Source organism: Mesocricetus auratus, unplaced genomic scaffold (genome assembly GCF_017639785.1).
Source record: "Mesocricetus auratus isolate SY011 unplaced genomic scaffold, BCM_Maur_2.0 Super-Scaffold_100013, whole genome shotgun sequence".
In the NCBI taxonomy this organism is placed as follows: Eukaryota; Metazoa; Chordata; class Mammalia; order Rodentia; family Cricetidae; genus Mesocricetus; species Mesocricetus auratus.
In genome coordinates this window covers 75,191,817-75,214,837 of record NW_024429196.1, presented here as the reverse complement: position 1 = coordinate 75,214,837, position 23,021 = coordinate 75,191,817, and the positions used below count along the sequence as shown (strand labels likewise).

The 23,021-nt window shown below is 49.9% G+C and overlaps 4 protein-coding genes across 7 annotated transcripts in view; 2 read left to right on the top strand and 2 right to left on the bottom strand.

Annotated features, from left to right (window-relative positions):
* The first annotated feature begins 143 nt into the window (after positions 1-143).
* Mxd3 (MAX dimerization protein 3) lies at positions 144-4,066 on the top strand. Its single transcript, XM_005078354.4, has 6 exons — positions 144-311; positions 507-612; positions 1,254-1,283; positions 1,401-1,515; positions 3,337-3,520; positions 3,622-4,066. Exons 1-6 carry the CDS (start codon positions 242-244, stop codon positions 3,735-3,737), a joined length of 621 nt encoding a protein of 206 aa, XP_005078411.1. The 5' UTR covers positions 144-241; the 3' UTR covers positions 3,738-4,066.
* A 164-nt stretch (positions 4,067-4,230) lies between these two features.
* On the bottom strand, positions 4,231-7,180 carry Prelid1 (PRELI domain containing 1). The gene is made up of 5 exons (XM_040756031.1): positions 6,921-7,180; positions 6,155-6,380; positions 5,112-5,225; positions 4,949-5,027; positions 4,231-4,680 (listed from the first exon to the last, which is right to left on the bottom strand). Exons 1-5 carry the CDS (start codon positions 7,040-7,042, stop codon positions 4,538-4,540), a joined length of 684 nt encoding a protein of 227 aa, XP_040611965.1. The 5' UTR covers positions 7,043-7,180; the 3' UTR covers positions 4,231-4,537.
* An 88-nt stretch (positions 7,181-7,268) lies between these two features.
* Positions 7,269-19,067, top strand: Rab24 (RAB24, member RAS oncogene family). 2 transcript variants are annotated; one of them, XM_040756032.1, is made up of 8 exons: positions 7,269-7,664; positions 7,744-7,812; positions 8,010-8,088; positions 8,195-8,262; positions 8,343-8,442; positions 8,634-8,684; positions 8,813-8,875; positions 18,425-19,067. In XM_040756032.1, the coding sequence occupies exons 1-8, from the start codon at positions 7,548-7,550 to the stop codon at positions 18,427-18,429; spliced, it is 552 nt and encodes a 183-aa protein (XP_040611966.1). In that variant the 5' UTR covers positions 7,269-7,547; the 3' UTR covers positions 18,430-19,067. The 2 variants fall into 2 exon arrangements, with proteins under 2 accessions (XP_040611966.1, XP_005078410.1); XM_005078353.4 differs by lacking the exon at positions 18,425-19,067 and adding an exon at positions 8,987-9,334.
* Nsd1 (nuclear receptor binding SET domain protein 1) overlaps positions 10,877-23,021 on the bottom strand; it is a 106,146-nt gene continuing 94,001 nt past the window's right edge. For 2 of the 3 annotated variants that reach the window (XM_005078352.4, XM_013119295.3), the window contains 3 exons: positions 21,669-21,775; positions 18,499-18,703; positions 10,877-16,847 (listed from right to left, as the gene is read on the bottom strand). In XM_005078352.4, the coding sequence (XP_005078409.1) occupies positions 15,238-16,847; positions 18,499-18,703; positions 21,669-21,775 (1,922 nt within the window). In that variant the 3' untranslated portion in view covers positions 10,877-15,237. Of the gene's footprint in view, positions 16,848-16,982; positions 17,021-18,498; positions 18,704-21,668; positions 21,776-23,021 lie in introns of all 3 variants that reach the window. The other variant, XM_013119296.3, reaches the window with a different exon arrangement.

Below are 23,021 nucleotides of genomic sequence, written 5' to 3'. Positions count from 1 at the left end.
CGGCCGAGCGCTTGTCACCAGGCGAGGGAGCCGCGGACCGGGATAGACTGGGAGGGAAGAGGCGGGGCGGGCGGGGCAGGGCGGGGCGGCCGCGGTTCCCAGGGGCGGGGCCGGGGCGGGGCGGAAGGGGGCGGGGCGGGCCCTGTGTTTGTGGCACCGTGTCAGTTACATTGAAACAAAAGTGGTTCGGCGGCTGCCAGGGCTAGCATCCCCGGCCCGCTTGCCACCGACTGTCGCCGACATGGAACCCGTGGCCAGCAACATCCAGGTCCTGCTGCAGGCGGCGGAGTTCCTGGAGAGGCGCGAGAGAGGTGAGGACAGACCCCGCGCGGGCTGGATTTGGCTCCCAAGTTGGACAGAGGGCTGCTGATGCGCTGCCGCCCGCACATCCACCGGAGTTCGCAGGGCAGGGAGTGATTGGGGAAAGGGTCCTGGCGCCAAAAGCCTTCTCTTGATCACGCCGTGCCAGGGGCTCCGGCTGACGGGCTGGGTCCTCTCTCTGGCAGAGGCGGAGCACGGCTACGCGTCCTTGTGTCCCCACTACAGCCCCAGGGCTGTCTACAGGAGGAGGAAGCGACCCCTGCAAGCTCCTGGCGCGCTGAACAGTGGGCGGTGAGCAGGGGTGGGGCAGTGTGGGGAGGGGCGCTAGTCCTCAACTGTCCCATCCAACCCTCTTCTCACTTCCTCGTTTGCTTTTCTGGTCCAGGTACACTACTGCAAATTACACTACTGCAGATGCTGTCTCTCCAAACGTATGTGTGTGTGTGTGTGTGTGCGTGCGTGCGTGCGTGTCTGTGTGTGTCTGCGCGCGTGTGTGCACTCACGGACTCGTAGCGCACCTTTGATGCGCCCGGAACTGTAGTAAGACAGTTCTGAGTCCCCCGTCCACTCACACTCCTGAACTCTCTGCCCTCCAGGCTTCTGCTTTTCTGACCTTTGGCATGTGCAGTTCCTTTTAAATGTTTACCCTCTGCTGGCCCCTCTGGCAGACTTGTTTCTGGATGCAGTGTCGCATCTGTCCAGGAACCCTGTCTAGCCTGGCTGTCCGGTGTCCTGTATCTTCTGGTGTATGTGCCTCTGATTTCTCTTGTCACTCACTGCCTGGGGTTTTGGTGCCCTAGGTGAACCCGGGCCCTTACAAAAGGCTTCCTTGGCACAGATATCTGTAGTGAGTTCTGAGCCACCCAGTGGCCTGGGACCGTGGGTGTGAACATGATAACCGTTCCTCACTTCACCTCTTTCTGGCATTGCAGGTCTGCGCACAACGAACTGGAAAAACGCAGGTGAGTTCCAACCTGGCCCGGCGGTACCAGGTCCCAAGGACCATTTCTCTCAGACCATCCGTCCCTCTGGCTGGTGAGGTGGGGCTGGCACTGCCCTCCAGACGCCTTTCCTTGCAGGAGGGCGCAGCTGAAGCGGTGCCTGGAGCAGCTGAGGCAGCAGATGCCCCTGGGGGTTGACTGTACCCGATACACCACGCTGAGCCTGCTGCGCCGGGCCAGGATGCACATCCAGGTACGGTGCCGTCTGTGTCCAGTGCGCTTATTAGACCGTGGGATGGAGCGGTGTGGAGGGCCTGCCCCATCCTGTGTGACACGAGACAATTGTTTCCGAGTCTATCCAGTGGGAAGGAGGGCAGACAGCTGGGGCGCTTGTAAACGTCCCTTTTGTTATGGTATTACTTAGGTCCTAGCTGTGAGACCTTCCACAAGTGTTTCCTGTTCAGCTCTGCAGAGTACAAGGCTGTTGAAAATACTCTTGATAGCCATGTGATTCGGTCGCCTGTAGAGGGCTGGTACTTTTTTGTTGTTGTTGTTTTTTGTTTTTGAGACAGGGTTTCTCTGTATTGTTTTGGAGGCTGTCCTGGAACTCACTCTGTAGACCAGGCTGGCCTCGAACTCACAGAGATCCGCCTGCCTCTGCCTCCCGAGTGCTGGGATTAAAGGCATGTGCTGGTACTTTTTCCTCACAGCCTTCGGGGCTTACTGGGTTTGGGTTCTGATGGCTGGAGGCCGGAGGAAAAAGATTAGCTGGTCAGACGTGGCCTTGCCACTGCTTGGGTGGGATTGCAGGCCCTCTGGCGGACAGGAGTGGGTATTGCAGATGCCAAGGCCTAGGCTGTGCCAGCTATGTGGGCATTTTAGAAGCTGCCTTTGAAACAAGAGGATTTTCCCTGCCTTCCGGGCCCGTTTGATGAGAGGAGGCACAGCAGGCGGCAGACAGCACCAAGAGGGTCATGCCTGTCCTACCTTCTCAGCACTCTGGTCAACGGCCAGGGCAGTCTGCTGCCAGCAGATAAATTGTGACCGTGGGGCATATTTGGACGGTCACATAGGTGCATGCGGTCCCCTTCATTGTTCTGGTTGTCACATAGGCTCTCTCTTCTCCCACGGAGATCCTCTGACCTCACTTTCAGGTAGATGAAATGTGTTACTCAGGTGTTGGATGGCAAGACCCGGGCTGCTTGCCTTCTGGCTTGGCGCCAACCAGGCTGCTTCCTACTCTGCACGTAGATCTGTCTCCGATGTCCATCTCCAGCTGGAAACCCTGACAGGATACAGCCAGCCTCGGCACCTACTTCCTATGAAACTCAAGCCTCTCCCTGATGCAGGCCTTGCTTTCCTGGGCTCCACACAGCCCCATGACAGCCTTTTCAGGCTTCTCTTCCTGCTTACCACAAAGCTGGACTCAGAGCTTCTCAGGGTCCCCCTACCCCGTGGTAACCCAGCCACACATCTTAGTCTAAGTGGACTCATCCTTCTGCATCTTGTCTTGAGTGTTCTGACTTATTCTCCTCTTCTTGCCATTTGTATGGGAGGGCCTTGCATGCACTGGGCACGCACCTTAGCACGGCGCTGCTTGCCCAGTGAACTAGTAGCCTCTCGCCTGTAGTCCGACAATTTAAATTAGTTGGCCACACTTCAAAGAACACTTGACATGAAAAAATGTGGCTTCTCACCTTTTATATGGAGAGATCGGACAGTGCTGGTCTGTGACCATGTTCAGCACGGGCTACCACTGAGGAGTGGCATGTCTTTTAGCCAGCTGTCTGTCAGGATGCTACAGCTTCTCCGCCCCTGTCTCCAAGTTTGTACTGACATTATATTCTACCCTAATATGTGAGTAGGCTCTAGAGGCATTTGAGATCGGGGTACCCTGCCATGCACAGCCACCTAGACAGATCTTTGTATACAGAAGGGCAGCTCCTGGAGGATGTGAAACCACCTTGGGTCGGTTTGTGTGGTTGCCTGTCTGGCATAGACAAAGGCTCTGTGGCCACAGAAAGGCCAGGCCCTGGGCAGCTGACCCCAGTCCCTGCTCCTGGGGGTTCTGCAGAAGCTGGAGGAGCAGGAGCAGCAGGCCCAGCGGCTCAAGGAGAAGCTTCGCAGTGAACAGCAAAGCCTGCAGCAGCAGTTGGAGCAGCTCCAGGGGCTGCCCGGAGCTGGAGAGCGGGACCGGCCACGAGCTGATAGCCTGGACTCTTCCGTTCTGTCCTCTGAGCGCTCAGACTCAGACCAAGGTGAGTGTCCCGAAGGGGGTAGGGCTGGGTTGTGGGCATGCGGGTGGGCGGGGCCCCTAATGGGCAGGCTTCTCTCTCTCTGTCTCTCTCTCTCTCTGCAGAGGATGTGGAGGTGGATGTGGAGAGCCTGGTGTTCGGGACTGAGACTGACCTGCTCCCGAGATTCAGCTCGAGCCAGGGGCTTGGCTACTCACAGAGCCCCAGTACCTGGCTATGACACTCACTGCCCGTGGCATCCTTTTCTCTTTGGACTGAGCCTGCCAGGCAGGAGCACCACACAAGCCCCAAGGTCTGCTTAGAGACACTTGTTGGAGACTGGGAGGAGGCCATGAAATCTTTGTGTGGAAACAGGACTCTGTGTGCTCTGCAGCACAGCTTGAGCCCGTACCACCCCCCAATGCCCCCAGGGCAGTTTCTGTAGCCCTTGACTCAGCTCTGCTGCCCCCCATGGGGACAGGAGCCTGTAGACCTTTTGTTCCTGGGCAAAGCCCCAGGCCTCTGCCCATACATACCGCACAGTATTTTCATTAAAATCCTCTTTTGTAAGTTCCCGTCCTGTGGTTTTGCCTGATGAGGAGGAGGAAGTCCCAGCCGCAGCAGCTGCCAAACATGGTCTAAGGCAGTGTGGAGGATGCTTTGTTTGTGGTGGTCAGGCAGAGAGATGACTAGCTGAGGTCCAAATCCAAACCAAAGCTACCTGACTCCAGAACTGGGACCAATCAAATAACTGTTTATTGAGTGCCTGTTATGTGCTAAATATTGTTCAGGGTACCCGGGACACAGCAGGGAATAAAACAAGAAGCCCTGCCCCCAAGGGGCGTACAGTCTATCACGTATCACCACTCCCCCTGCATACTGCTTGTGACCTGGGCAAGTCACCGCACCTTTCTGCCCAACGGTAAGAGGAGGCTGGGCTGGAAGCCACTGAGCAGGGGTACTGCAGATGCGGACCCTGACCCACCAGACAGCAGAGAGGGCTGGAGGTGGACTTTAATAACAGTACAATGAGAAGGGAGGTTACACAAGCTGCTGCTGCTGCTGCTTGGTGGCGGCCTTGTTGGCCAGGTCCTTGGCCTTCTCTGTAGCTGCCAGCGCTGTCTCCTTTGCTTTTTCTTTGGCCTCTTTGGCTGTCTCAACAAGTGTTTTGGAAGGAGCCTCACCTGTGGCAAATGACAGGAGGCTGGCTTCAGATGATGCCGAGAAGACCCACCCAATCCCGGGTCAAACATGGCAGTCACTAGTTTATGGGCCAGGCTTCTGATGAACGGAGTCACTGTCCTGTTTCCTGACCCTCCCACCCTTCCAGGCACACACAAACAAGGGCCTGAGGCTCTGACAGGGCAATGACTGGTCAAGTTGAGGTAGAGTCACCCTAGCCACAGCTATCGAGGGTCCATTAGTTCCCCAAGCAGTGTCCAGGGCGCTCACCTTGTAGCTTGGCCAAGATGTACTCAAAGCCCTTCATCGTCTTGGTCACATTGCTTTTGAACCGGGCAAGACCAAATTCCTGGCAGGAGAGAGACAGAGAGAAGCATGGGAGAAATGCTCAATGACCCAGAGCCCAGCCCGGCCCAGCTCCCAAACCTCTCACCTGGACAGCTCTAGAGACACCAAATAAGCTAGAGGAGACCCAGGCTTCCCGTCGGATTTCGGTCCAGCCGCTGTTGTCAGAGTTCACACAGTAAACACAGCGTTCCTCCACCACCTGCACAGGAAATCAGGCAGTCACCCTGTAGGAGTGTCTTTTGCTTTGCTCACTGACACAGACTTCACCCTGGCTCTACTGTGCTGCTCAAGCCAGCACCGCATTCCTGCACCCAACACTGGGTGCGTCTTCGCCTTGTTCACAAGGGGAAAGCAATAAAAAGAAAAAAGAAAGTTTTGTTTTCTGAGACAGGGTTTCTCTGTGGCTTTGGAGGCTGTCCTGGAACTCGCTCTGTAGACCAGGTTGGCCTCGAACTCACAGAGATCCGCCTGCCTCTGCCTCCCGAGTGCTGGGATTAAAGTAATGCACCACCAACGCCCAGCTGAAAAGAAAATTCTTCATATATCCCCAGGCTCAAAGAGAAGCCATTCTGCCTCTTCAACCTCCTTGCTGAACCCTTAGAAGTAGTATGTGGTCTCTTGGGATCAGCCAGCATTCCAGCCTGATCTTGGGCTCTGCTTGGGGCTTATGGATCTAGACATGCAAGTGTTTCTAGCCTGCCATCCAAACTCTCCCCCTCTGAGCTCCCTGATAACACACACACCACACACAACCATCTGATAATAATCCCAGCTTTCATTTTCAAAGTGAGTGGCAACTTCCTGAAGAACACAAAGATAGTAGTCGTAAGTATACCATTCCCCCAGCGTCTTTCCTGAAAGCCCACCCTGTGTGTATGTATGTCACACACACCCAGTGTTTTGTGCACAGCCCTTGAAACAAGTTCTGAAAAGAGGCGTTTCCCCCATCATCCGAGAGCCAAGGGACAGGCCCAGAGAGGCCGGCTGGCCGAAAGGGGGGCAACGTGAGGGTGTGACTCTACGCTGCTCATCAGCGTTCTAAACTTGCTTTTGGCCACAGTAGTTCCCGAGAGTCTCCTGCCTGCTATCTGAAAGGCAACCATTTTGAGGGACCAAAGGAGGTCTCACCATCAGCCGGGCGTGGTTGATGTTCCAGGTGAAGGTGGTCATGGTCTGATTCTGTGGGTCCACAATCGAGTCCTCCAGGATGTATACCGAGTGGGCAACGTTGGCAGGAAACAGTCGCTCTGCCCAACGTGGCATCCTGTTGGTCTTGGTCAGGAGTCTCCGGGACAGAAGCTTCTGGTCAGGGGTCACCTCCCGGTGCACGATGTCTTCGGTTAAGACATGTTTGCTGCAGGTGTGACAATAGAGATGATTCTCAGAGGTCTGCTCCTGATCAACCGTCCACGCGTTCCCATTTGGAGCCTCCAGGTCATGGCTTCCTGCAATACAGAGTGCTCTGTGCCCGGGTTCACAGTTAAGAGTATTCTGAACCTATCCCCGGGCAAATTCCAAATCCCTCCTCCTCCCTGACCTGGTTTCTGAGGCTTTCCAATCTCAAGGTCTGTACCGCTAGAGAGCGCCCGCCACGGGCAGGTGAGCAGGCCCTCTCCAGGGTTTCTCAACTCCCGTGCCGCCGCCTCTTCCGGCCTCACCCTTGAGAGACCACAAAACAGAAATCCAGAGCCTCATGTAACTCACAACCTGGACGGTCTTCTTCGAGGACCTTGCGGGCTGGTCCCAGTCTTAATAAGGACGTTGTGCCCTAACTGTGGCCACCGTTCCAGAGATACCCCACGTCGGATTCGCCGTCCAGTCTTTGCTGGCCCTAACACGCTAGGACAGCCAACGCTCCGGCCTCCGGCTGCGCGCTCTACCCACCGCCACGTACCTATAGGGATTCGGGTACCGTTGCCAGAAGGCAGCGAACACTTGGTCCCAGGAACTTCGGAGCACGCTCTGGCCCAGGAAATACTTCACCATCGTCCCGACCCGGGCGGGCTCAGCACCCATGCAGCATCAGGGTGAAGAGCCCGGGGTTGGGGGGCACGTGGCTCGGCGCACGCCCGCCAGGCTCGCAGCTCAGTCACTGCCGCGCCGCGCCCAGGTCCCTACCGCCGCCATGAGGGAACTATAGGACTGGGCGACGCTTCCGGCGCCGGCCGGGGAGGACCGGCCACTTCCGGCACTCGCGTCACGTGACCAGAAGTCCCGCCTCCTGCTGTCCAGTGCCGGAGGTGCGGGTTGGAGTTAGCGGCAGGGACCCCCGTTTCAGTCGGTAACCCCGGCGGCGCCGAGCCTCAGTGGCAGCGGCGATCGCACGGGTGAGCAGCCCAGGGCCCTGCGGCGCGGTGGAGGGCGCTGTCCGCGTCCCCGCGCCGCGGCTCTGCGAAGGACGGAGCGCCCCGAGCCGAGGCGCCGGGGGCCTGTGAGGTGCGCGGCCCTTGGGGTTAGGGTCTGAGGCTTGGGCTCTGCCTGGGCCTCGCGGACCCTGACCCGGTGAGGCTGCCCCGGGAGCATGAGCGGGCAGCGCGTGGACGTCAAGGTGGTTATGCTGGGCAAGGAATACGTGGGCAAGACGAGCCTGGTGGAGCGATACGTGCACGACCGCTTCTTGGTGGGCCCCTATCAGAACGTGAGTGAACCCCTCCGGACCAGGCTTGGGAAGAAGGGGACCGGCCTGCATTCCACTCTTATGTCTTCCCTGGTTGCAGACCATCGGGGCTGCCTTCGTGGCCAAGGTGATGTGCGTTGGAGACCGGACGGTGACTCTGGGTATTTGGGTAAGTCCCTTGGGGATATAGTCTTGAGCAAAACAATGCCCGAGGCTTAATGTCTTACCTTAAACTAGCCAAGTGGAGCATCACAGAGGTCGTTTTTCCTTACCCACACCCATTAGCTTAAAAAGCTGGGGTCTGGAAGACACGGACCTAGTTCATAGTCTTATGAAAGGAGCTCATTAACTCCTTTCACCCGCCAGGACACTGCAGGATCTGAGCGCTACGAAGCCATGAGCAGAATATATTACCGGGGTGCGAAAGCTGCCATTGTCTGTTATGGTAAGGGGTTAGATTCTGGCCTGTTCAAGTAAGGGTTGGGTTACAGGCCGGCATCCTGGGGAAACCACTGATTGTTGGTTGTGTCTCCTGCCTGACCCCTACCAAGACCTCACTGACAGCAGCAGCTTTGAGAGAGCCAAGTTCTGGGTGAAGGAGCTGCGCAGTTTAGAGGAGGTAGGTGGCCAGATCTTACAAATCAGCAACAGGGATCCCCCGGTCTGTGCGGACAACCTCAGCCTTGTCTCCTGCTGTAGGGCTGTCAGATCTACCTGTGTGGCACTAAAAGTGACCTGCTGGAGGAAGACAGGCGGCGCCGTCGTGTAGACTTCCATGATGTCCAGGACTATGCAGATAGTAGCTGCTTCTAACATCTCTGAGGGTGGGGGGCGGGGTGGGTAATACCTGCTTGAGTGGATCACAGGGACAGAAGGCTGACAGCCTTGGCTGCTCTCTGTCCTTGAACCTATGGGATCCAGGACACTGAACTGTTAGCTACATTTAGGTCTGATCTTCAGGTATGAAGACTTAGTCACCTCTCTTTGCAGATATCAAAGCCCAGCTCTTTGAAACCTCCAGCAAGACAGGCCAGAGTGTGGGTGAGTGTTGCCTTGGGGCCTGCAGCAGGAGCAGGCAGGACACGGGAGGAAAGAAGTTCAGAGGGCTGGGTCACTCGGGGCTCCCAGGGCTGCTGGCACCAGGACCTCACTGATCCTTTGCTTGCCAGACGAGCTCTTCCAGAAAGTGGCAGAGGATTACGTCAGTGTGGCTGCTTTCCAGGTGATGACAGGTGTGTACCTCCTACCCTTTAAGATCCCTCTAGGCTCATGGTCTCTAGCCCCGTGGGGACTTACCTGTTCACCCGCCATGATGGCACTGAGCAGCCACCTCTCGTTGACAGAGGACAAAGGTGTGGACCTGGGCCAGAAGGCAAACCCTTACTTCTACAGCTGTTGTCATCACTGAGTCACAACTCGTCTGGCCTGGGAGAATTACATGAATCCCCAGATGGGCTGGACCCAACTCTTGTCTGGGCTGGCGTGGTCAAGTGTGTGAGCTACTCCAGGTGCCCATGGCAGCAGAGGGGCACCTGCCTGTGCTGGCCAGTGGAACGGAGGCAGTACTGGGCAGACTGTGGGCATGAAGAGGGAGAAGGGCGGATTTGAACCCCAGGCGTCTACCCTGGACAGAACCTGTCACAGACTATTTAAGTAGCTTCTGAACTGTAAATAAAATTGATGCACTGTGACCCACAGCTCCTTTCCTGCTGTGTGCACTGGGTGTCAAAAAACATCTGGTTGTTCCTGGGGCCACCTGCCTGGCCTCACTTCCTTTAAGATGGACCATTTGGAAACCAAGTTACTGTCACTGAAATCATGGGGAAGCCATGGGCTCTTACAGTGCGTGCATGTATGCGTGCATGGAGAGCAAACTCCCAGGTCTTCTAACATACTGGCAGGAATCTTAACCACTGAATGATACAAGGAAACACATAAGTTGTGCTCACAGATGAAAAGGCTCGGCCATTAGCAACCTCAAGACAAGGTGGTTTGGCCAGCTCAACCTCTTGGGTCATGTCTAGACCTGTGGCTCAGGTTGAGTCAGCCCTCAGCTTCCCTGGAACACTCTGTAGTGTATTTAACAAGAGGCAGTCCATAGTTCTGCAAGTCAAGGCCTTATGGATAAGATGGCTTCTAGTGTAGAAAAGGGACTTGAAACCAGGTGGTGGTGGCACTCACCTTTAATCCCAGCACTAGGGAGGCAGTCAGGTGGATCTCTGTGAGTGTGAGGTCAGCATGCTCCACACACACATCATAAAAAAAAGGGGACTTGAAGGCATGGTGGCGCACGCCTTTAATCCCAGTACTCCAGGAGGCGGAGGCAGGCAAGTCTCTTGAGTACCAGGCCACCACAACTATATAATGAAATTCCTACTCCCACCCAAAAACCCTAAGTAAATAAATATGAGAAAAAGAAAGCTGAGACAAGAGCCTATCTGTTCGGGATCAGAAATACACTGAAAAGCTAGATGTCAAAGTAAAATGGGCAGGCGCTTCCTGTTTAAATAGGAGGAAGTGTACTGCAGCCCTTTTCAGTTGTTAGGGTTAGGGTGTGGCCCCAGCCAGGGGCCCCTTTGCCTCTGCTGTCCTATTTAGGCGTCAGTCAAAGAAATTGCCTTTGAAGATTTCAGAATTACCAACCTGGTCCCATTCCTGCCCAGGCGGCTTTTGACACCAGGTATAATAGTGTGTTTCTGTCATGTAAGCAACTGGGGTTGAGGTTAACCTGGATTGCACAGTGAGACTTTGGCTCAAAAAAAAAAAAAAAACAAAACAAAAACAACAAACAAAACCCAAAAACTCACAATGCATTGGTTTCATTTCTCTTTAAAAATAATACCTCAAAAATACCCTTGAGGGTGGTGGTGGCAGCACTTGCCTTTAACCCCAGCCCTCAGCAGGCAGGTCTCTGAGTTTGAGGCCAGCCTGGTCTGCAGCTTGCGTTACCACACAGAGAAACCCCTATCTTGAAAAATACAAAAAACAAACAACCCCCCAAACAAGAACCACTTGAATGGTAGAGGGTTCCTGCAAAGGAGACTGAAACTAACACCAGCCATTCCCAATACTAAGGAAGGATGCTTAGGCAGCCAGCAGCACCGGTGAGGAAACCGTGCTGACCTTCAAGTACTTCAAGGGCTCAGGTTGGCTCCTGCTCTTACCCCAAACCAGTCAGTCCTGTGTCTTAAGCTAATGTCCCCAGAGACAATAAAAACACAGGGCAAGGGCCATAAGAGTAAAGTTAAACTTTACTTTACAGTAATTTTTTCTATATACAAAGAATTACAGTACATGTTTATGGGGACCCCTAGCACAGGTTCCCCTCTTTCACTAGGAGGTTCACTTCCAGCTGACAGTCTGTTGGGAGGGGAGAGAACACGGTGATGAACCTTGGCTGAACACCTTTCCCCATCTAAAAAATAAAGCTTTCTAGTCAGCCTTCTTCGCCAAGACCTAAAAGGCTACTTTCCCATAGCTCCTAGGTGCTGCACTCACCCGACTTCCACACTCTCCTACATACATAAGGTGGCAACACCACAACCTGGAGCCCACCCACTGTTCATCCCAGAAAACACCACCAGGACCCTTGGCTTCTGCTCTGCTCCCTGTGTCTGGTCTGCCTCTGTCAGCTGTGCTGAGCTCCTGGAGCCCCTCATAGTCACAGGAAGGCTGCTCTAGGGAAAGTACCACAAAAGAGTTTAGTATGTCTTGTTTCTGTTGGTTAAGGAAACATCTCTTTTGAGGTTGAAGTTGTCTAAATAAGCTCTTCCATCTTTTTTAAGGAACACTGACCTTGTTCATAAGCAACTGAGATGCTGCCATGAGAGGGGAGAGGTAGAGAAGCAGGAGATAAAAGACAGCCATACCCATAGTTCTCTTCTAACTGTCCTAGGCAGGGTGGGACAAAGGCTATGAACAAGGTGGCCCTAGCCCTGAGAAACTCAGTGGCCGTCATCTGGATATGGGATCATCTCTTTCACCTCTGGATTGTACTGAAACACTCCAGGGTTGGGTCGGCAGGCCTCAATGATGCTCTGCCTGCCACCTATCTCTCACAGAGCTGAAAGGAACCTATATACATTATCTTCCCAAATGGGAACCCGAGTTTCTCATGTCACCACTCCCTCAAGCCTTGGCAGTGCTTATTTATGCCATGAGATTAGCACCATCATTACATTGTTTTGTGTACAAAGCAATTATTTGTATTTCAATTTACACAGGAACTTCTGCACTGACCTAGGAAGCTCAACTGAGAGCAAACTGGTCACAGGCAATCCAAGCTCCTGCAGTAGCTACCTAGGTCTAAATGACTTGGGATGTTTAACAGGAAATTCCTGTTAATTGGGCCTCTTTTCATCCAATGACAACATCCCCAAGAGGATGACAATATCCCGACAAATTTTAGAAACAATTTTTTGGAGCCAGGGTCAAGACCCATGTAACTGAATGCTCACTCTCCTGACTGCCCAGCATGGACAACCTAGACATCCTTCCTGTCAGTTCTGGAACAACACTGAAATATAACCTGCAAGTCCCGCTTCAGTGACCCGACAGTGCAGAGCCATGGAGGCTCATTACTGCACTTCAAGCCCAGACTGTAGTGTGGGGTGGAGGGTATGAATACCAAAGATGCAGGATCAGTTTTAAAAAATTAACAGTGAATTAAATAATTTCAAACTCAGAGATTTTAGGGAAGCAGATATCTAAAAATACTTTTTTGGGGCATATGTAAATGATGGTTATCTTTTATTAAAATGGGCTAGCTCCAATTCCCTTATATTTTCACCTAACTGAAAAGAGAAGTTTTAGTCACTACCTAGAAGCACTTCTGCCTTTGGCATGTCCCTGAAAAGTACTTCCTGGGTGCTGTCTCACAGGCAGACTCTCTGGCCATTCAAATTTCAAATACCCAGCCAAATGCCAATGCCAAAATACCACCTGCTCAATAGTCAGGAGTTTCTAATAAGATTCTCTCTGCTGTCAGTTTACACCCTCAGAGAAAGGGCTATTATGGTATTCAAAAGCAGTTAGGAAGAACTGCAAGGTCACCCTCTTTCCCTGTCACACTCATGTCACTAACGGACAGTAACCACTGCCAGTTTTAACACTATTCTCATGCTGCTGTCTTGGGTATCCACTCAATAGCCACAGTGGCACCGGACAGGATGTGCCTATCATTAGAAGGACTGCTCCTCACCAATGCTCCCAACCCTCCACCCCACAAGTACACAGCTCGGAAGATGTTTCCCCAGCAGGTCTGGAAGGAAGGCTCCAAAGAATGGTGGTGCACAGAAGTATCAAAGCAAAACACACTTGGCCAACCGTGACCTCCACCCCTCCCTCCTGTCCTGTGAGACATTTCTAGACAGCTGTCAAAGCCAATTACCCACTGAAACCTATTTTAGAGAAGCTATGTCAAGACCAAACTTCTCCACTTTAAAAATTTTACATAGCCTGCACCCCCCCACCCCCAGTTCACAGTTTATTTCATGAAACAGAGCTACGGTAATCAAACACACAACAGTGAAAGGAGACTCTTGACAGTGCAGTGCAGGTATCTTCTTCTGATCACACAACTACAGGTGACAGGAGAGCAAAGGGCACAGGACTGGCACCAAGCAAACCTACTCACAACCTAAGAAGTCAGGGAAGGGGCCTACTAGCTGCAGTTATATACTTATATTCTCACACATGATAAATACGTAATATCGTGAACTTTAATGTCCTGGGTGAATTTCTTTAAAAATATTTTCTTCATGGTTTAAAAATTTTTTAAAAGAAAATAAGATGCTTTCTGTTTTCTCTTCCTTTTGAATACAGAGTTTTTCACTCTGATGATGTGGGAAGGGGAGAACTGGGCGGGTGTGATTCTGAAGCCTCGGTGAAGCACAGGGATTAGCCCCAAACTTGGGACAGTCCTGTTCTAGTCTCATCCCTCAGCCTGAGACAGATTTGGGGAAAATAAAAGCAGATACTACTCTCAATTTTTATATGAAGCACAGACACTTCTGTAACCACCACTGTTCTTAACTCTGGAGAAGTGATGAGAGCCAACCTCAACAGGGATTTAGGGAGGAGGAAACTAGGGCAAAACAGAGCCCTGTTGAGGGTGTAAAAGCAGTAACTGAGACAGAAAGGCCAGATATACTGGGCAAGGAAATGCCATTTGTTGGCTAAAGACACTAAGTTGGCAAAGCAGACAGGTAAACGAACACATGGTCTGAGGCCAAAGGGCAGGTGGGTGTGATAGAACTAGCCAAACAGCACTTCCTGTTGGCAGTTTATGAGCTGGGGAACGGTAGGGCAGGGTAGCACCAACAGATTCCCAGCCCTTGGGCCCCAGCTCAGGGCAGCAGTAACAGATAATCAGCAGTTATGAGGAGTCATCTCTTATATTGGACATTGCTCCAAACACATTTCTCCAGTCTTGGGGAAGGGCTCTGGCTTGCATTAAGCTTAAGTTACCAGGCATATGTTCTCTAACAGAAAGCACAGCCATTCACAGGGGTGGAGAGGGTTCCCTCCCTTCAGGTAGGAGAGCATGAGACCAGGAGAAAATTTCCACTGGGATCTGACATGATTCTTGAAGGTGGTGTGTCTTGCTAGGAGCTTGCCAGAAATTCCCTATGCCCACTGCCCAAGACTGAAATCTGAAAGCACCTGAGTGTTTGAGGAAATGCAGAGTGGGTAGGTTCTGGTAAAAGAATTATTGGTAGAAAAAAAAAAAAGGTAAGCTTGCCAATTGCCCTTGTCCACTTCTGGGATACTACATTCTCAGAGACCAGCTCCCTCTAACCAGACACTCCTCCAAGGACAAATTTTCAGACTGCAATACAGAGAGATTGCAGCAGCTGCCCCAGCCAATAGCTCACCTTGGCCTTGATGTAGCACCCTTCCATCTATAGAGAAGAGCTTCGCAGGCAAACACATGCATGCACACATTCTGGGCCACACGCGCACATACATACCCACACCCACTAGAGAACGAACCTGGAAACTCATGGCCTACCAGTGCACTCTACGTTGTTCCCTGGTCACAGGTCCTTGAAATCTGCCTGGGAACCCAGGCAGGCAGGTTAAGCTCATTGGGATCAGGCTTTATGTAATTCTGTTTTACACAAATGACTAGCCTCCTGATCTAGCACACATCAATACTCAGGAAACTGCCAGTGATCTGAATGAACATCAGATCCTCCTAAAGGTTTATCAGGTGTTCTCAATGGGGCACTGCAGGGCCAGGGAAACAGCTTGAGAGCCCATATACTTTCCAACTTGACCAGTGGAATTGAATTCCATGCTTGATTCCAGAGTGGACTTTTTATTTTAAGTTGACCATATGTAAAAGTTAGGGCAAAGAGACTCAGTCTGTCTGTCTCCTTGACTAGGGCCCGACGAATTTCCATACATGGTTCACACAACCACAAGTCCCCATGGGCTAACGTCACGAGAGTTCTGAGTGTTGGGGGTAAGGAAAGAACAGAGAAAGTGTTGGGAATATGTCTGGTTTTCAAGAAGGAAAAAGAAAGGGAGATTTGCCTCCCTAAAACGGTACCCTGGGGACAGCTTGCCTGGTTATGTGTTATTTACTGTATTATTTCTTTTCTGACTCTCCACATTTGCGACTAGAAGGAGCCTGGTTAAAAGCTTGAATTGTATTTTGCTCTGGTTTGGGGTCTTGCCCTCTTCCAAGGGACCAGCAAGTTTGTGCCAATGTCTGTGTGCCCCCAGCAGACCAGCAAGCCTGGGCTAGTGTTTGTCCAGCCACTATGGGCCAAAGCCCTGCCCCTGGCGAGGCTTTCCCAAGGCCCCAGGGACTCTGTTCTGTGGTTGCCAACTTCTTTTCTTCATTGGGGAGAGAAGCTGGAATCTTCCCAAGAGACCTGAAGGACTGCCCACTCTTGGCAGTAAGTCCTCTAGATAGCTGCTTCACCTGTTTAACCAGGCCCGGTGCTGGGTTGGGAGGTCCCAGGGTCTGCTCAGCTCCCACAGGAGCTCTTCCTGAGGCTTGAGTTGCTGATTCATATAAAAAAGCCTTGGCAGAAGGTGGAGAAAGAAGTCTGGCCTGGGTGAGTGATTTAACAGCTTGCCAAGGGTGTTCTGAAGGAGATGCTGCTTTCCCAGCTGGCTGGAGGGAATCTGACACGCTGCCTTTCTCCACAGCTCGTGGCATATGCCCCAGACCTTTGCTAGATGGCCATGAGCTTGACTCCAGCACTGGCATCTTCTCATCAGCCTGTGGTGTGACATCATGAGGAGAAGCAGCCCGCTCCTTCTGGCGAGGAGTCAGATCCATGCGGTCCATCACTAGAGCGGCTCTGTGCTTTGACTGAGTATTCTGGTCCACAGGCCTGAGTGCTTTTTCTTTAGCTACCAGAGACTGGACCACAGCTGATAGTACTTTCTCAGGAGGTGGAAGTCTCTGGGTCAGAGAGGCATGGGATTTGTCTGGGGGCCTGTCAGAAACCTGGGATTTGGGACTGCTGGTGGTCAGCAGTCTGTCTGGTGGTGAAAGTCTCAGGCCAGTGAGGGCTGGTGTTTTCTCCACTGACTGGGACTTTGGGCTGGCAGCACCTATGGATTTATCCAGCCTTGGGTCAATCATTCCCAGAGGTCTTTCCAGTGGCAGGGGCCTGACTGAGGATGAGGAGCTGGGCTTGGTCACTGGAGAGGATTTATCAGATGGCTGAGGTCTTGGTCCTTCTTTAGCAGGTGGCCTGTCCTGTGGCCTCTGGCTGGATACCAAGGACTGGGATTTGGTCCCTGATCCAGCAACGTCTCTGCCCCTGTCTAACAGGTGGGAACTAGACTCAGTTCTCTCAGGTTTTTCAGGTGGCAGTGGTCTCTGACAAGTCCCTGTCAGGGCTTTCTTGGATACTGGCAGCATCTGAGTGGCATCAGTAGGTGGCTGATCAGACATCTTGGGCCCCTGAGGAGCCCTCCCAGAGGACTGCTCGGTCAGCTGGGTGCTGGGGCTTGGAGGCAGTGGCACTGGGGGAGGCACATACTCACGGATCTCCCCTGGCTCCAGAGGGTTTGGCCCACAGGGGTCATGTTCAGTACAAGACAGACGCCCATCGAGCTTGGAAATGAAAAGCATTCCTTCCCGATGCTGCTTGCAAAAGGAGCTGGGGCACATCTCACAGAAGGAGGCTGCTTCCTTCCCACACACGTCACACTGGTGCCAAGGACACTCCCACTTTCCTGAAAACAAGAGTGAACACGAGCTTAGGGAAAATAGATGCATGTGACATGAGCCATAGCTCTGAGACTGGTCCACAGGAGTGGCTGCAAAGCCTCCTTCAAACTGCCACATTCTTCAGAGTTTGTGCCACTCACCTGCCATTACTCCTTCCCCAGAATTTCAGCTTCCTCTTCTGCACAAAACAATATATAAAATAACAGCAAAGAATCAAGGTTGAGTAACTAAGTATCAACTAAGCACAAGCAAGAGACTATTTCTAGCAAGGGTTCTACAATAGGAAACCAAATAACCCCAAAGTTCTTCTTAGATGAAACAATTACTACTACCTCCACATTGTTCACAAACTCTGTCTACAAGAGGTTTATTAGTTTGTCTTGTGTTATTTGAAACAGGGTCTCATTATGGTAGCCCATGGTTGCCTTAACAGTTGTAGGTATAGCATCATGCCCAGATTTAGACAGCTTTTAAATATCTAACTCAAAGAGAACATTCCAGCTTTTATACAGCCTTGCTTATTTTGTTTTCAGTAGAAATAGGATAAATATACACAGTTGCAAAAATAATAAGGGAAGCTGACTCACCTTTGCTGAACTGTAAGTCTTGAAACCAGCACAAACTTTATCTGAATTGTCCATGTAGAAATGGGGAAAGACCTAAAACTAACCTAAAATCATATCTACTTCCCCAGGAAGCATATAAGCATTCCCATCTCCACAAACGAGGCTAGAGCTCACTGATGGACACAAGCACAAAATCATGCCAGTCACATGTTGTGCCATCAAACAAAGTGATTCTGAAAAAAAAAATCCCGTATTTCTACTTCCTGGTACCTTATTCTACTTGACTTTGTTCTGGACTATACAAAGGAAATCAATTTAGAAACACACTTCACTAATTTCTACCCTAAAGTTCTCCACTTTCTGTACATTTTGGAAGCAGGAATTAGTGGTATGTGTTCATTAACATATCACTAGGGATGTGTTCATCAAAAAGATCTTTAAATAGCTTCCTATGCATGTTTTGGTTGTAATTCTCAATAGTTAGCCTGTCCCAGTGGCTAAAATCCTGAGACCCAACCACTGCCCAAAAGATACCAACTTTTCCCAACACAAGTTCCTGGCTTCCTCTTCTACCTGAACAGCTCTCTCATGTGGAAACTGACACAATGATCTCATCTCCAAAGGAAAAGACTACTATTGTGGGGTTGAGAGAAACTATGGGTAAAAGGCTTTCATTGACTGGAACAGCTAAAGTCCCTGCCATGCCCCTGGAAAGGAAACGTGATTTAGTGGCCTTGGGGTCAGAACACTTGTCTTTCAATGCAGCTCTTTCAACTATCTGCAAGTAACTTCATCAGTCTTCATTTGCATTTCCCCATACACATACGGACAGAAAACAATTTTTTATGAATTGCTGGAAAGATGAAATAATTGAATGGAAATAAAACAAGTTTCTGTTTCCTTCCCTATAACCAATCTACAATTCCAAGCCTTTGCTATTACTTTATTGTCAAAATATGAACATGGACCAGGTCCCTCAGGGTTGGCATGTGCTCACAAATAGCATTCTCTTTCAGACTGAAGCAAATGGCATCAGACACTGAAAACTGACAGAAAACAAGGAGTGCTCTGAATGGACTTTGGCACCAACCTGCTGGTCGTTTGGTCAGATTGAGACAGTCGGCATGGTAAACTTTCGGGCAGCCCGGCTTCTTGCAGGAGACCAGCTGACCAGCATCCCCACAGCTGAAACACTCATCCTCTCTTTCCTTTGTGACTTCACCCTGGCTCCTGCGTTTCCCATGCTGCTTCTTTTTGAATTTCCTTGATTTTTCTTCTGTGACAATGGGCTGATTCTGGAAGTCAGATATTGATCAGTCAATACCATGTCAATGACTCAGGTATGTAATCTTAACTACATTAACATCTTTTCAACCTCACTCAAGAGACTGCTGCAAACATAAAAGTGAAAATGCGGGAAGGCACCATGACAGCTGAGATGCCCGATATTACCTGCAATCTCAAAAACAAAACAGAACAGTACAGGGGCAGAGGAGATGGCTCAGCAGTTAAGAGCACCTGCTGCTCTTCAAAAGGGCTCTAACTCTAACTCCACCTCTCCTGGCCTCTGTGGGCACCATGCATAAAAGCCTTGTACAGACAGACATACATGCAAACAAAACACATATACATATAAAATGGAATAAAAATTAAAATGTATGTATTATATTGTCAGTTTTCAAATTGTCAAGCTTTGACCTTTGAGAATGCTTGTCATTTGGCTCTGTCCTTGTGGCACAGGCCCATCCCTGTGCATTTTAGTGCTTCTTTAATTAAAAAAGTTTTTTTTTTTTTTTTTTTTGAGAAGGGGTCTCTTTTACATAGCCTTCTCTATCCTAGTATTTGCTTTGTTGAGCAGACTAGCCTCAAACTAAGAGATTCACCTGTTTTCCCCTCTCCCCCAGCTGCCCTTCCCTATATAATTTAGATTTAACCATGTTGGTTACCTGGCCTTCGGTTTGCTCTCTTTGAGCCTCTGGCCCCTGCTCATGGCTTCCCTCTCTTCCCTTTCCCCATATGGCTCAGGGTCACATTCACTCTGGATTCTCCCAGATGCCCCTGCCTCTGGCTATGCTCTCCCTTGTCAATAATAAGCTTTCTCCTCCACCATACCTAGGAGCAGTCATGTCCTTTCCTTTTTATTTCTTTTTTTCATTAACCACCCTGATAAGATGGTTCAACCAGCCAAATTCCCAAATAACCAAACATCATTGGAAATCCCCTAGACTTGCAGTTTTGGGACTATAAAACAAAACAAAATATTTCTTCTGTGTTTGGGAGAATCTGCTTTAGGGAGACAGCCCTGTATGACAGAAAATAAAGCTTGTGTAATTCATCCAAGGGGGGAGGAAGGGAGGGAGAGGAGAGAGACAGAGAAAGAAATCACCTGCTTCTGACTCACAAGTGCAGGGTTAAAGATACAAAGGAGCATTTTAAAAAATAACAATTGACTCCATCCACTTCTTGTATGCACTATGTGTTAATGTATGGCACAAGTATACAATGGTGTGTGCATGGGTGTGAAGATCAGATGACACGTAGAAGTAGAAGGCCTCAGTCCCTGCCCCAACCTCTAGGTCTCTGGAGACTGAAGCCAGGTCATTAGGCTTGGCAGCCAGGCATGGTAATGCACACCTTAATACCATCATTTGGGAGGCAGAGACAGGTGGATCTTTCTGGGTTTTAGGCTAGCCTAGTCTATATAGTAAGTTCCAAGACAGCTAGAACTACATAGTGAGACCATGTCTCAAAATGAAAACAGAATACCAAACCAAAAACAGAACAAAACAAACAAAGAATCAACCAACAATCAAAAAAAAAAAAAAAAAAAAAAAAAAAAAGCCACTAAATGAAAAGGAAACCATCAGGGGCCTGAGGGATGGCTAAGCAGATGAAGGCCCTGGTCCCGAACCCTGCTCTCACAGGATTCCTGTAGGTGACCCTCTGAAAACAAATGAATAAACAAACAAAAGCCTTCAGTGAAAAACAGCAGCCAAGAATGGGGCTGCACACCTATAATCCCAGCATATAATGGGGGCAGAGACAGGAGGGCAGACCCAAGATCAAGGCTGTTCTGGACAGGATAGCAAGATTCTCTTTTAAATAAGAGAAGGGGTTGGAGGCACTGGCTATTCTTCCAAATGTCCATAAGGAGATTCACAGCCAGCTCTAATTCCAGTTCTAGAGACTCCAATGACCCTGGTGGCCTCTCAGGGTACTATATGCATGTGATGCAGACATCTGGACAGGCAAAACACCCATACACACAACATAAAAGACAAATCCCCTTAACAATTAAACACTCAAACCCTGAAAGACACAGTAATGTTTATTTTTGTTGTAATAGTGAGATTAAGTTTTCTTTTCTTTTTTGGTTTTTCAGATAGGGTTTCTCTGTGGCTTTGGAGGCTGACCCGGAACTAGCTCTTGTAGACCAGGCCTCGAACTCAGAAAGATCCACCTGCCTCTGCTTCCTGCGTGCTGGGATTAAAGGCGTGCACCATCAACACTGAGATCAAGTTTTCTATATATAGATAATTTTAGCATGGAAGCATGGGCTAGGAAAGCATACTACCACAGAGCTACATCAGTCCAGTGTTTTTCTTTCTCTGTCTCTCTGCAAATTCTTTTTTTTTTTCGTTTTTTGTTTTTCGAGATAGGGTTTCTCTGTGTTGTTTAGGAGGCTGTCCTGGAACTCGCTCTGTAGACCAGGCTGGCCTTGAACTCAGAGATTTGCCTGCCTCTGCCTCCCGAGTGCTGGGAATAAAGGAGTGCACCACTAACACCCGGCTCCAGTGTTCTATTTCTATCTATGGTATTATAGCCTACTAAATTCTACTGATACTTCTAGAAAGAAAAAAAGACAACCACCCACCTGGGGAATGTAAATAACTTACTAGAAGGTATGAGGTGAGCCGGCACCACAATGTAACCAACTTCAATGTTTGTTTGTTTGTTTTTTTGTTCTGGCTATCCTGGAACTCAATTTATAGACCACGATGGTCTTAAACTCACAGGGTTCTGCCTGCCTCAGCCTCAAAAGTGCTGGAATTAAAATTTTGGTTAAAATTGCTCAAAATCCTACAACAAAACCTAGATCATGACAATGTGCAATAAACTGTCAGTGGCACTACTGATGATCAACTCCATTATTTCAAAGAATAGCTTCTTAAAATGAAGATTCATCCCAAGCACTGTACCTAACAATGGTACAGGGAAGACACACCACTGTTGCTAATATAAAACTTTGGAAAGTGGTACCTTTGGCCTTACACCCAAGAAGCCACTGCAGTTCGGGGCTCCACATTTGCAGACAGTTTTTCCATTCCCAAGACATTCTAGGTTGTAATTGAAGGTGAGTTCAGTGCCTGCATAAAGACCACAAAATATTAACATATATAGTTATATTATTTCGTAATTACAAATGACAACTTCTAACAGAGTAATTGTACTTTTTTGTTTGTTTGAAACAGGATCTCTCCATGTAGTTCATGCTCAGAGATCCTCCCACCTCTGCCTCCTGAGTGCTTGGATTAATGGCATGTACACCATACCTGTGTGAGAATAATAACATGTCCCCCCAAGATAGGGTTTCTCTGTGTCTTTGGAGGTAGTCCTGGAACTAGATCTTATAGACCAGGCTGGCCTCGAACTCAGAGCAATCTGCCTGCCACTGCCTCCCGAGTGCTGGGATTAAAGGTATGCGCCCGCCACCACTACTCAGCAAGAATAACTTTAAAAGAACACAATTTTAAATGTGTTAATTAGCTAACTGTTTTTTTTTTTTTTTTTTTTTTTTTGGTTTTTCGAGACAGGGTTTCTTTGTGGCTTTGGAGGCTGTCCTGGAACTCACTTGGTAGTCCAGGCTGGCCTCGAACTCACAGAGATCCGCCTGCCTCTGCCTCCCGAGTGCTGGGATTAAAGGCGTGCGCCACCAACGCCCGGCAGCTAACTGTTTTTGTGTCTTAATTTGCTACAACTTTGGTTTGGTGTTATTTGCTCATCTGTTTTTCAGTTGGGGGAGGCTTTGCTAGGGATAAATTCAGCGTTTCCCACATACTAGGCAAGCAAGCTATGCTGCTAGTTCTCTATACTGGTCCTTAAATTTTACATATTGCTGTGGGTATTGTGTTGCATTCTCCAAACAGATGATGATATTTCTCCATTTATAACATGGGCTGTTTGCTTACATGAATGACTGTTTGTGCAAGGCTTGTATGTCTGGTGCCCACACAAACCAGGAGAGGGTATCTGATTCCAAGCTCTGTGGATGCTTGGAATCACACTTGGGTCCTTTGGAAGAGCAGCAGGTGCTCTTAACTGCTGAGCCATCTCTGCAGCCCTGTACCATTTTGTTTTGTTTTTGAGATTGCAGTTAATGCTAACATGAATACGGAATCTGAGATGTCATGGTGCCTTCCTGCACAAAAAGGTTCTCTTCCTGAGCTGGGCAAGGTAGCATACAGTTACCTATAACCCCAGAGGTTAAAAGGCTGAGACAGGCCCTGTTTTTTGTTTCCAAGATAGGGTATCCCTGTGTAATAGTCCTGGCTGTCCTGGAATTAGGGCAGTAGACAAGGATGTCCTTGAAATCACTGAGATCTGTCTGCCTAC